General features: G+C 44.7%; 1 protein-coding gene across 6 annotated transcripts in view; it reads right to left on the reverse strand.

Annotated features, from left to right (window-relative positions):
- Positions 1–14,076, reverse strand: part of klhl29 (kelch like family member 29) — a 264,330-nt gene that overhangs the window by 74,712 nt on the left and 175,542 nt on the right. For all 6 annotated transcript variants that reach the window (XM_005724914.2, XM_005724913.1, XM_005724915.1 and 3 more), the window contains 3 exons: positions 9,336–9,532; positions 7,152–7,264; positions 4,319–4,465 (listed from right to left, as the gene is read on the reverse strand). In XM_005724914.2, the coding sequence (XP_005724971.1) occupies positions 4,319–4,465; positions 7,152–7,264; positions 9,336–9,532 (457 nt within the window). The remainder of the gene's footprint in view (positions 1–4,318; positions 4,466–7,151; positions 7,265–9,335; positions 9,533–14,076) is intronic.

The following is a 14,076-nucleotide window of genomic DNA, read 5'->3' on the forward strand; positions in this document are numbered from 1 at the left end:
GTCAGATGCCCGAACCACCTCAGCTGGCTCCTTTCGATGTGGAGGAGCAGCGGCTCTACTCTGAGCCCCTCCCGGATGGCCGAACTTCTCAGCCCACTACCCACAGCTCGTGACCATAGGTGAGGGTAGGGACGTAGATCGACCAGTAAATTGAGAGCTTCGCTTTTACACTCAGCTCTCTCTTCACCTCAACAGACCGGTACAGCGGACGCAGTCTGTCGATCTCCCGCTCCCTTCTCCCGTCACTTGTGAACAAGACTTAAACCCCTCCACTTGGGGCAAGAACTTGTCCCTGACCCGGAGTGGGCACTCCACCCTCCACCCTCCTTTTCCAGCTGATGACCATGGCCTCAGATTTGGAGGTGGAGGTGTAGAAAAATGTTGTCCCATCTAATGAGTCTTGATTCCTGCTGAGTCATTCACATGGTATGGTGCAAGGATCCATGCTGCCTTGTATCAATAGTTTAGAGTGCTGCTGGTGATGTAATGAAGTGGGGGATATTTTATTGGCTGACTTTGAGCCCGTTTGTACCAACGGAGCATCATTTGAACACCACAGCCTATTTCAGAGTTCTTACCAACCATGTCCAGCACTTCAAGACCACGTGACATGTGACAAAGCTCAAATCTTCTCAAACTAGCACTTTCTTCTATGCTTTTTCTACTTAACTGCTCTCTGTCTTTATCACACACATTCATACTCTGATGGATGCATCAGAGAGCAACTTGGGGTTAGCATCTTGCCCAAGGATATTTTTTGTTATGCAGCCAGAGATCGAACCTTCCTATTAGTAGATGACCTGATCTTCCTCCTGAGCCAAAGCCTCCCCACAGTGAGCTCACTGCACTCAAATGGCCTCCATAATCACCACATCTGAATCCAGTTGAGCACCTCTGGGATGCGGTGGGATGGAAAATTCCCATGAAGGGTGACAAATCTGCAGCAACTGTGTAACACAGTGATATATCTGTGCCACAAAAATGTAAGGCAGATCTGAAATCAAATGGGGGTCCAACCTGGTAGTAGCAAGGTACACCAAATAAAGTTCAGTGTACATGTCGTATATGTCACATGAATTATACTGTAAAAATGGTGAATGCTCAAATCAAACGCAGCCGAAGGTTCAAATACCAACATAAGCACGTATACGTAAGAGAAAAAGGCTCAAGCTTCAGACTGCTGTAAGTGTTTGGTGTCATATGACATTCCAGACAGCAGATCTCTATAATATGGTCATTTCAGGCACAGAATTCTGGCTCTAAGCACAAAACTGTGTTTAGCTGTTGGGTACAATGGGCAGCCTAATAACAAGACTTTAAGGTGAGCTTGAAGGCTTGAAGGGAGGGTGGCTACATCAAAGGCCAGCATAACGTAAGTAATGATTATTTTGAACTCTGACTTGTGCAAAGTTCCTCTAATTAGGTCCAAGAAGAAGAACTTGGAGCAGCAAAAGTGCATAACAGGTCCTCTTTAATCAGCTATAGCTGCGTTTTCTGTCAAATAACAGTCGCTTCAGGAATACGTTCTTCCAAAAAGGGTATTTCCTTTTTTTCTTTTGAAGCCTCCCTAACTCCCCTTTCACTTAAGTTGTAAAGACAGACACATACAGACGCATGAAGGGTGGCACACCTTCGATGATACCCATTCAAAGAGAACCGAAACAGTTCTGTACTTTCATTCAGCAGCTTTGTGTCTCATAGCAAACCATTATTAACGCTCAAATGCTCTCCCTCTGTCTCTAAGTGATGTCCGGGTCCCCCGTTTCCCGGTGCCATCGGTTGTTAGTGACAGCATAGTGGAGAGAGAAAATTGCATATTATTTACCCAGTGCCTTCAATATGCCACTTTTCCACTCTATAGCCTGCAGCTTACAACTCGCAGCACATGCACAGACACACAAAAACCCGCAAAGCCGCACAGAACCGACGCATGCTCGGATGAATGCGAGCGTTTTTTTTCTGTGACATCCTGCCCTGACATGTCATTAAAAAGTGGAGCCGAACTGGGTATGAATCCAACCTTCTCTTGTGGCATAAAACAAGAAGCCTATTCTCTTTTTTCTTTCACTCTCAAATTGGTCACAAGTGTGCGACAGGAAGAAAAAAAAAGGGAAATAAGATTCACAAATGTGTGCACTTGAGCACTTACTGCAATCCAAACACACATGTACCAACTGGAGAAGATCAAACTGCTATGCAAATGTGTACATCGCAGCGTGAATAAATACATACAGAATCTTAACATTCACTTGCATTTATTCACGCGCTGATAAATGAATCAGGTCACATTAGCGAGCGGGCCTCTCTGCTCCACCCACATCCTGTGCCGGTGGAAAACTGGGACTTTCAGTGCATGCATGTGTAATTTCACAGTGGGGCGAGATCTGTATGCAAGTAAAATATTAAATATTTACTCAGACTGTGAAACGTGTGGATTCCTAAAACTTTCTTACATGCATATAAATGGCTTGTCGGCATGTGCAGATCATGTGACGCGCTTCTCTTCGTATGCTCCTGTCCTCGCCGCAGACACCGGAGTTTGCTAGCTGTCTTTTTTTATTTCTTTTCTCTCTCTTTGGTTACACGCGGGCAAGAGATTTGAGCCTGACCGTGAGCTCAATCACATCTCGGCTCCCTGGATGTCATGGCTGTGTGCAGAGGCGCAAACCGTTGGATTTCAGATTAGAACACAGGGGCTCCTTTTCCAATCCACTTTCTTCTTTTCTCACCAACACGTTTCTCGCTCGTTTCTGTCTTTCTGCTTCGCTCTGATTCTTTCCCTCGCTCGCGGTTCCTTTCCCTTGCTCGCGGTTCCTCCCCCTCTCCTCCTCGCAGACTCTCTCCCGTCTCCCCGTGAAGACGGGGGGTGACCCCGGGTGCCTCGTCTCAGGAACCAGTGCGGCGGGTTGTTCAGACAACCGGGAAAATTTCTTCTACTTCATCTGAGTAAGTCACCTCTGCACCTCTCCAATAGAGTGTGAGATTGGAGAAGTTGGCCGGACTGAGCCTGCTAGAGGTTTTCGACACAGATGACAGGGATCGTACGCTTCTCCTAAAAACTGTGTACCAGCCTTGTTATGGTTATTGGTGAATTTTCAACCTTTCTATCAGCGATGCTACAAAAATTCAATTTTAAAGGCTTTATCAGTGGGAGAGATTGAGAGCGATGCCAAAAAAAAAGCATCTTTCATACTGTTGCTTTCTCATTTTCCGGCACCCATCACGATCTGTGCTTTAAAAGTTTCTCCTTACCCTTTTGTGTAGCACTAAATACTTTAAGGTTCTCCACTGCAAAAAAACAACAACAAAAAAGTCTGATGGATTTGCCCCAAATCACTACAGCGTCACATATCAAAGGATAAACGCTAAATGTTTAATCTGAAAAGGTGAAAAATTCAAATATTGACATATGTGCCTCATAAAAGCAGGAGCCAATAAAGAAACATTGATTGCTGAGGTCTGCACCAAATCTGATCCGGGTGATATAAGGCCTTTCCCTGCACTTGCTGGTTGGTGAGAAGACATTACTTTGAAGGAGTGATTCTTGCCGTGATGGACTGGTGTAATTTATCTGATAACAATCTTTTCTCCATTTTAAAACAGCTATAAAATACTTTAAAATCATCAGCTTTAAATTCATGGTTTTGGGACCCAGTCCATAAATATCCCACAACCTGAGGTTTTTTTCTCCCCCCCCCCTTGCTGGATGGATATCCGTCTACAGCGCAGTCCGTTTACCTTTCCGTATATGTGGCGGGCGTTTGATGCTTTGACCTTGAGGCTTATCGATTCTGTGCCTGTTAAAATTCGACCTGCTTGCACCTGACTGTCAATACCCATCTCGGGGATATAACCTCTGATTATGATTAACAGCCTCTAGGAATAAATCAAACACCTGTTAGGCGTGCGCAGAGAGGGCTGCGGCTGTCTGCTGTTTTTGTTAGGCTTTTCATGCGGTACAGTGTCTCACAAACAAATGAAGTGTAACTAAGAATAGAGCGCATTCTGAGGGCAAAGCACTCCTGGGATTACGAACAACTGCTGCGTTAGGCTGGATCCGAAGCACAAAGTTGATGAGCGCTAGCGGGAGAAAACGGGGAGTCACTTGTGTGGCTTTTGGTGCCGTGCACTTCTGCGAAGAGAGGAAGAGGTGGGCCGATCTCTAACACGGCTCGGCACGCATGCGGAAACTGTTCTGCCAGATGTAACGAGAACTGGCTGCCTTTTAGTCTCGTGGTGCAGGAAGTGCGTGCTCGTGTTGGAAGAACAAAGTTTCGCACACTCCAAGAACACCCTCGTTAACTTTGTGCGTCGTTACCTGTACTCTAGAGTTGGGGTCTTGTTTGATCCACTTGATGACGGTCTCGTAGACCAGCTCCTCGGCCTTTGTGTTCAGGCTGTCGTTGGACAGATAGGCTATCAGGTCGTCCTTGGAGACGCTGAGGATCTCTTCCTGCCCTGCCACCTGCAAAAAAAAGATTCAATAGCTAAAAAACTTTTCACTTTCAGCGACACAATCTGACTTTTCCTGTGCCAAGCTCTGAACATACACAATTCTGTAAAGTGAAGCTCCTGTTTTTGAGCAGAGGCAGATGTTCAGATCTGTCTAGCATAAAACTAACACAAAGGCCTCTTTGGAACCAGCGCAGAGACCAGCAGGGGCAGAAAAACGGCCTTTAAAACTTCACATCATGTGGCCGTAGCATTTAAGGGAAAAAAAAGTGTATTTCTCTCACGTACAGTAAGTGCAAAAGTCTTGAGCCTCTAGATGTTTCTTTATATTTTGCTTCCAATGAGCCAGGCTTTGTTGTCATTTTTAGGGTGGAACTGAGCAATAGTTCTCCAGGATTTCTGAACGTCTTTCAAAGTTTTTCTTTGAACTTGGCTGCTTTTTCCCTCATTTACACTCCAGTCTTTGTAAAGTCACCTATCACTGACCTGTGAATCATTCAAGAATAAAAAAGGACACCTAACACAGGGTTGTGTCTACATATAACAGACAACCTTTAGGCATTTTATTACTAGCAGCCTGTCCCAAAAATACACCATTTGTTCGATTTCATTTCTTTAGTTCAATATATGAAAAACGACAGCACAGTGTGACCGGGATGCAATTGTGTTTTTGCACCTTCCTAAACAGCTATTAGCCAAAATCTTGGCACATCTCTGAAGTTACAAATAATTGACGAAACTGGGAAAACCGAGGGAAAAAAGCAGAAAAGCCTGGCCTAAAAATATCTACAGCTGATGAACGCTAACTGAAAGTCACGTTTTTAAGAAACAGGGAAAAAATGCAGCAAAGATCTGACACAGGACCTGATTGATGCATCTGGCCATTCAGCTGATCCAAGCCCGTTCTTATCCCTAATCTTAACCACCACCTTAATCATGTTAGATAGTGTTTTCCAAAGAGATTAAAGTAACGTACATGTGTAGATTAATTTCAAAAGCTTCTCATGTTTCCTAATTTTTCCAAACTCGTAATATGGTGTGTGGCCGGAAGCTTAATATACTGACGATTTGTCACCTAGCATAAATTGTTACGCTTTGGGAGTGAGCACGTGTTGCTGATCCATCTCCTGTTCGCTGAAGCCTTACCAGAAATGATCTCAGTGGGAGGATGGCTGTCAAAAAGCCATTCTTAATGAAGGGAAACATTTTTGGTTCAATTTATTGTTAATATGTACAGAGGAGGTCATGAGAGAGATACAACGGTGAGTGTCTGCAGCCATGTGTAAAACACGGCGGAGGCTCTGTCATGGTTTGGGGCTGTTAAAATGAATGCATGAACGAAAACAGGAAAGTGCTGTCAGGTTTTGATCTAATATTCAGTATCACCTGGAAAGCTTTTGATTGGCAGTAACTTTATTTTTCAGCGTGACTATCACACCAAACACTGTCAGTGCAGTAAAAGCATAGCTGGATAGAAAAGCACACAACAGCACACTATCAGTCATGGATCGGCCTCCCCGGAGCCCGGACCTGAACTTTACTGAAGCAGTGTGGGATCATCCTGACAGAGAACAGAACAAACATCCAGCCAACATCCAAAGAAGAGCTTTGAATGTCCATCAAGAAGCCTGGAGAACTATTCCTGAAGACTACTTAAAGAAATGACAAGAAAGCCCAGCTAAGGCAGTTCAAAGACATCTGCACTGTAAATCTTGAAAGAGAATGGAAAGTACATTTCATTTGATTTTGCGTCACCGCGGTTTCATTATGTACTTATTTTCTTTCACTGACAACAGTAACATTTGTTTGCTGCTTTTACCTGATTTCAGGCTTTTCTCGACTGTGTGATTCACATAAAAACAGAAACGTAAAAAACAAGATAATGAGTGGACATTTTTATTCTCCTACATGCTGTATAAAAATACTAAGACATATAAAACAGGCTAATTTTGAGCTCTTTGTAGTAAATAGGTGTTGATTTACAGTGGACTTTTCTGTGACCAGCCTGGACGCCTCACATCAAAGGCAGAACATAATGTATTAATTTTTTCTGATCTGTGGAGAGAGACGTTTTTCCTCTGTTTTTCCTACCGAGTAACGCTCGACATAAAAAAGTATTTCTCCAACACTTTCTGATGCTGAGCTTTGATGCCCTTATTTTCCACGCTATTTTGTGCGATTCATGCTGGTTGGAAACTATAAGAAAACTGAGAGCTCTCTGTATTTCTCTTCCATTAAGTTATCTAAAAGCTGCTCGGTAATAAGTGTACTGTTGGGTGATTCAGTAGGGTACGTGGAGCTTCTACAGTAAATTGCATCCCATGAGGTAAAAACGGTTAACTCCAGAGAAGCATTTTAATGCAAGCAGTGAATTAACAGGGCCATTTGATATTTGCTAGCTTGAAAAAAAGGAAGACAAAAACATATAATTCAATAAGCTTTGTGTATGCTTTACATGTGAGACTTTAATAGGAATCTAGTAACCACAGACTTAATTTAGTGTAGAAGAAAGTGCAATTTTCCCCATTGCATTGTTGAGTCTGAAAAAAAAAGATGCTTAGGCAAAACAAGTTTTTTCCCTTTTTCCTCGAGCTGATCACTGATTTAGGTGTTTCATTTTCTCCCAGATACAAACCGCCGTGTGTAACTTTGCTCCACAGCAATCAAAGAATCCAGAAAGACGAAAAGCCTCGACCTACCTCTGGGAAATTCTGCAGGGCAAACGCTTTGGCCATGTTGTGGAGCTCGGTGCAGCTCATGGCCTCGGCCATAGCCAGCACTCCCAGACAGTTAGCGGCAGTCAGCTGTTTCTCTGGAGTCAATGTAAAGCAGGTCAGAGAGAGAAAGAGAGACAGGGAGATGGACAAAGAGAAGAGGTTAGAAACAAAAACGAGAAGAAAACAAAAGACAGAGGCAGATTGATTAAGACAGCGAGTGGGGAGGGGGGGAGAAAAACAAAACACCATTCAGTCATCTATAAAAAGACTGCAGACGTACAAAGCTGCAAAGACAGAGAAAGCAGCTGCAGGTAGCACAGAGCCATAGCCTGGGCTTTGTATCTGCCTGAGACTGAGGGAGAACAAGTATAATAACTCAAAACAGCTCCGGGGACAAACAACGAGGGGAATCGATCGCTCACAGCCCAGGCATGAGGTGGTGGATGGCAGGGAGCGGGATTTGGGATTAGCTGAGCCACTTTAAAGAAGTCCTGTCAGATCTCAGGATCTACTACACACATGCACACACATGCACACACACACATACACAGCCTGGAATATATGAAACTACCCTCAGGGCCAGGCCAGCGGGGAGAAGGCTTATACTGCCGCCTGTGATCTTTTGCAGGGCGGGGTTTAGGGGGGTGGAGAGCACGGGCGGCATTTTAGGTGATGTGTCTCCAAATGTAGTTTTCTAACAAGTGTCACCATTTATCACAAGAGAGGGAAATGCCCCCGGTCTTGTAGTGAACGTACGCACGGATGCGGGCACAAACGGTTGAGTGGCCGCTGAAAGGCGCCCGATTAAACAACAGCCATCAAAGCGAAGCAAAGCCAGGCCTTTTATCGCTAAAGACAGAGCCTGAGAGTGTCTCCTAAACAAATATCAGCCAATAAAAAAAGCCACCCAACATCTGGTAAATAACAGGTGAGCAAAAGCCAAGCTAAAAAAAAGCAGGTTTGGGCTGCATCAAAGCTAGACTCTGTCTGAAAGTAGATTTCACAGCAGATGATCATCTGAACAACCCTTTAAAAAAGAAATCATTTTTTCCAATACTACACACTCGGGTTGTAAAAAGGTGAGCATGTTTTGTTCATTTACTTTTTGATTTTCCAATCATAAAACAAAAAAACTGGGATTTCTCACAAGGCGCACGATGAATGACTTTGTTTTGTATTTGTTGGAGTGAGAAGACGTGTGAAGCGTAAGTAGGTCGGAGAAGATGTCTGCCGTTCCTCCTCGGTATATTTGTTGCAAACTTCAATAATTTCTCACGCGGTATCAATTCCTCTTTGCTCAAGGAGACACGGTCGTGCCCGTTACTTCTCAAGCGCTGAAATGTCATGAATCTTGTCGAGGAAGAACGGATTGACGCCTCGCTGGCGATGAAGTCTACAAATGGCTTCTGTGTTTTTCCCATTTTTAACCCTCCCCCCCTCCCAAATTGAGAAAAACAAATCAATAACGGCGCTTGCTGCTCCTCTTACAATTTCCCCCTCCTTTCCTGCTGCTGACCTTTTTGCTAACATGCACTTCCCCCGTGTTACCGATACCCAAAACTATTTATTAAATGGAATGCAAAACTCGACCTTTGCGGCTTTTTTGGCTGGCCGACCCACTAAAATATGGAACATGCCATTTGCTTTTCATGCAGACCCCTCCCCCCATCCTTTGGGTTCCACCCCCAACAGGCCCACTCCCCTTCTATCCACCTTTTTCCATACCTTGTCTAAGTATCAATCTGTTTGGCTGTTTTTCGATTCCATCGCGGCTCAGACCAGAGGATTTGACATTTAAGTGACAATTGTTCCCTGACCTTTTTATAAATCTGCCCCCGTGCTTGATCCTGCTCTCTGGGACGAGATCAGAGGCACCGTGCCCGGCTGAGAGTGAATTCTAACACGGCTGCGAGCTTTGGAAACATGACAAAAATGGGAGAGCGGTGTGCCAGGGCCGGGGAGGAAATGTAGGTGCTGCATGAGGACTTCTGTGCACAGCGATGAAGCATGACCGTATATGAAAACACCCAGGGCCGTATGGTCGCGGCAGGCATATCTGATGTAATAAGCGTGCACGCGCTGCTGATATAAGCAGATAACACTCGTGTAAACACATACACCCCTCCCCACCCACCCCCGCCGCTCTTCCCCCTGAGCTACGCCTACCTAGAAAGGAGACACAGACTTTACAGAAGGTGTTGAACTGGAACTTGTTGGCAGCTTCCAGCAACGTCTTGGCATTGGCCGAGTCGATGACCAGCGACCCCGTGTAGACAAACTCGAGCAGCAGCTCCAGCACGTCGGCGCTGATGTTGCTCATGTTCAGCTCCAGCATCTCCCTGCTCCTCGTCTCTCCCGACGACCTGATCAACCAATCGAGGCAGAGAGAGGCGAGTTAGGCGCATTCTGAGAGGAAACTTGGGGATAAAAAAAAAAACAAAAACAGTAAGAAAAGAAATTGAAAAATAAAAGAGAGGGACAAGAATACACGTATGCTACACACAACACCTAAAACACACCTGGGAAAGTACGAGAGTGGGGAGAAAAATAAGAGAATCGTTACACAATAAGATAACAACGTAAAAGTGGAAATAAGAGACAGAAACAGAACTTTGGATGGTTTCTACTTTACTATGGGGCAAGCGGATTTACAGCTAGAGCGCTGCATCTGAAACAAAACGTCCTCACTGCACAAAGATTAGGCAAAACAAATGAAAAAAAAGTTATTGCTTTGTTTCAAGAGGCATGCTTTTTGAACGTGTGGTTTCATGTATGCATAGTCTTGGAGGGCAAACATGCATACATGGCAGGGCACGTGTGAGCTGTGAGAGAGTGAAAAATGGAGAGAGATGGTGTTACACACGGACATAATGGAATGGGAAAGTCAGCTGGTTAAAGCGTGAGTGCGCAGTTTACGAGTCACGCCGCTGCCGCAGAGAGCGCGCGGCTGCCTGCGTGTGTGCGCGCGCGCGCCGGTCATCGAAGCGGCGCGTCTACTCCGACTGACGTTGCAGGTGCTGGGCGAGAGCTTAGATGGACAAATTAAAGAGAATATGATATCCCTTTGTAATGCAGTGCTGGAGAGAAAGAGAGAGGGGGAACAACGAGGGCCGTTTTGGGAACTGGGCCACGTTGTGACTTCATCGGGATCAAATGGCCGAGATTAGTTCGCATGCAGGATCCCCTCGGGGAGGTATGAGAGCATCAAATAACACCTCACCACCCATGTTTAATGTCCCATGTGAAACAATAATCCACTCAAGGGCAAAATAAATGGAATCAAAGCCCCGCAGAATGCATGCCCCCACTGCTGTGTCTCGCTCCCAGCGGATATGGACATCAACAATATGAAAAGTAGCCAGCATTAAGATGGATGGAGGCTGTTTGCTTCTGCCAGTCATGGTAGCGCTGTGATAACGCTCTGTCTGCTTCTGTGTCTGTCTGATCCCTTTTTTCCCTCCACCTTCTTCTTCCTCTCCTTTTTTTTGTGTGTAGAAGTCAGTTGGTTGGATTAGAAATCATGACAAACAGTCAGCGTTTAGTGAGACAGAGACAGCAAAAACAAACTACACGAGACAGATAGAATGGATGGAGTGGAGATGAGAGATTGGAAGGGTGGAGGGGGGGAGGTGGGGGGTGCGATGATGGGGAAGCAGAAAAAAAATAAAAAAAGAAGGAAAGGGAGGCAGGGTGAGACGGTTCTTCCACAGGGGAGCCAGCAGCCATCCTTCTGAGGGGGAGAGTTTGGGTTGTTCCATGACTGTGCCTTGCTCTTTTAAATAAGAGATATCCCCGCCCACCCCCGGAAAAAAAATAAATAAATACACCGTCACACCTAAACAGAGCCTCTGTCCCCGGCGTAATAATCACCAGTAGCCTGTGGTGTATGAACTGAGACATTAGTTGTCATTTTCAAGCGCACTCAGGAGGTGAAAGGTGGGGGTGGGGTGGGGGTGGGGAGAAGGACATCCAAATAAAAGAAAAGACAATGGCATTTGTCCCTGGATGGACATTGGCTGGAAAAACCAAGGCAGTTACTCTTTTTCCTCCTGCAAAGCAAAAAGCCACATAGTGTTATTCCCCCCCCCCCGCGTTTTTTTTTTCCTGCACAAAGCCCTGCAGTTGGAAGGGGGGCGGGTGGGGGGCAGGTAGTAAGACGGAAAGATGGGAAAGGGGAGGGTTGTTCAGGGTTAAAGTGATGGATGGAGGCGGGAAGAAAGAGAGGGGTGGGAAAGAGCTAAAAATAAAAGAAGAGCATGCTCATCAACCTGGTCAATTAGTGCAATAGGAACCAGCTCGAGTGGCAGTTTGTTTTTGTCTGAGCACTTATGTTATGGAAATGACTTTTCCGGGAGCTTCTTAAAAAGAGGTGGATATTTATGCCGCGTTTGATTGCAGACTTGAATTTGAATAGTGAGAGAGGAAGGGAGGCAGGGAGGACAGGAGAGACAGAAGAGGAGAGACAGGGCAAGAAAAGGTGGGGAAGGAAGGAGGGGGGAGATGGGCGCGCGCACGCAGACACACACTCCGGCAAAGAAATTTGTTTATGAAAAATGTAGCACTTATTCAAGAGGAAGTTAAAAAAAAACGGCAGCGAGTGTCAAAATGGTGGTGAGCAGAGGCGGAGAGGCGGGAGGGAAACAGGAAAACACACACACACACACACGCACGCACACACACACACACACACACACACACACACAATTTCTAATACATCTTTCAGCCTAAAAAAAGCCCATTTACAAGGAACACATTTAGCTTGTTCTTACAAGATCATTTATTCTGTGGGAGTATATGCACTACCAAGACATGTTAACACAGAAGCTTACTCAGAACCACAACCTAAAGTGTCTTGGCTAAAAATGGCCCGTATTTACGTGTTGTCACAACATAAATCAGGACTAAAATTGTAAAAATAAACACAACGCCGTGGTTGTGTCGGCGTTGGGACTGCTGGTTTTTCCGGTATGGATTATAAGGGCGCTGCATCCATAACACTTGGAAGGAACAAGTCATATGTGTTAGATCGTCTGAAGGACAAAAAGGACACGGTGACAGGTGGACAGTATGAAAGCTGACACGTGCATCCAAGTGTGAACAAAGGGGCCATCAACTCGAGAAAAAAAACACACTCAAAAACCTAAATGTAGACACCAGATTGACTTGAAGATGACAAAAAGAATCTCTGACAGTGCCACTATGGCAGAGCTCAAGATTACATTTACAATTTTATAAAATTTTTGGCATAAAGACTTCAGCAGGGTCTCACCGTTTTTAAAACATCTCAATTTCACGATTTCACTTTCCATTTCGAGAAGTTAGAATTAGTCCGAATTAAACCTATAATTTGGACAGTGCTGAAAACTCACAAACGTACACACTATAAAAGATAATGTAGCTTCCAGGTCCGAAAAATGAAGCCAACGTCTGAGCGACTCAAACCTGCAGTCTTTTCAAAGGCCACCAGGGGGCGATCGGTGTGGTTGAAAAGACACTTCCAGTCCAATAGAGGTCAACGAGAAAACATCCCTCGAACTTGACTTCTATAAAGACTTTTGTGGTGTGTTTATGGACTCAGTCTCTCAATTTAGCCATTGTGAATAAACCGTTAAGTCCATTTTGTAAATTTGGGTCATTCTAAGTGTCAGAAACGAGATTTGACGACACGTCAGCCAATGAGTGTGCACTTGCACAGTCAGCTCCACCCGCTGGTCTTAAAAAGATGGAGGAGGCTCATCTCAAAGCTTTAAAAAGGGCACGTCACTGTACCTATGTCCATCTTTCATACTGTCAGTGGTCACAAAGTAACAATTATTCCAAGAATGTCAGACTCTAAAGACTCCATTGTTGTACATTTTTCATTGGAACTACTTTCTGCCAAGAGAAAAAAAAAAAAGAAGTAGGTCGAATAAAAACTGCTGACATGCTCTCTGAATTATTTGAATGAACATAAGGTGAAAAAGCCTGAATGCAATCGTGTGTGTTTAATTTGGTTTTCAGTTACATATGTCACCTAAAAAGAAAGCAACATTAAAAAGTAACGATTTATCGAATCAATACCCAAAACACAAAAACAAAACAAAGCCTTTACTCGCGTAGATGCCGTATTTAAAGAAATATTTAAAGAAACAAAACAAAAATGGGGTATTACAGTAACCTGTCTCCCCGTCTGACTGAATGGTGCTGCAGAGGGCTAAACCGTGCACACCGAGCTGCAGAGTTCACACAGCGTCCACACAGTAATGGGCTTTAAAATAACCCCCTACCATCACAGTCAGAGTGCTCTGAGTGGCACAAAAAACCTCATGGGTCAACACTGACAGAAGAAGAGCAGGGAAGCAGATGGCACCAAAACATGTATCAGGGCTGATTCTGGAGCTTTTTTTAATATTTATTTTTTTTATTTTTAACATTAGTCTGGTGCTGGGATGCAGTGGCCATAAATTAAATGCCTGCGAGCACGCTTATTGGAAAATCCCGTGGGGTAAAATGGAATTACTAGAGATGATCTGCCTCCTCGCTAGGTGCATTGGCCCTTTAAAAGAGTAACGTAATGGGTTTTTGGAAGGGGCAAGCGTGTGCTCACACTTCCAAGCGGCATTACATCCTCCAGGTAAGGTGGGGTGGGGACGGGAGGCTGATTTGCTCGGGTGAGGGTGGGCAGTGGAGCAGCACGCTGCAAAGAGGAAATAAAGACATTTTAGGATTCTGCTGAAAAGAGAATTTGAAATGAAGACTAATCAGTGTATTTGTAGTCCACTTAGGTGGATAATGTGTGGTTTTCTTTTTTTTGTGACATTTTCAGCACCGTTTCAAATTGCTGCGGAGCCTGCAAAATACTGACACGGTGCCAAGAGACGCTTTAATTTTGTAAATAAGTCACTGGGTTGGTGTCTGTGCGTGCGTG

Source organism: Pundamilia nyererei, unplaced genomic scaffold (genome assembly GCF_000239375.1).
Source record: "Pundamilia nyererei isolate P.nyererei 1_Seehausen unplaced genomic scaffold, PunNye1.0 scaffold00013, whole genome shotgun sequence".
NCBI lineage: Eukaryota > Metazoa > Chordata > Actinopteri > Cichliformes > Cichlidae > Pundamilia > Pundamilia nyererei.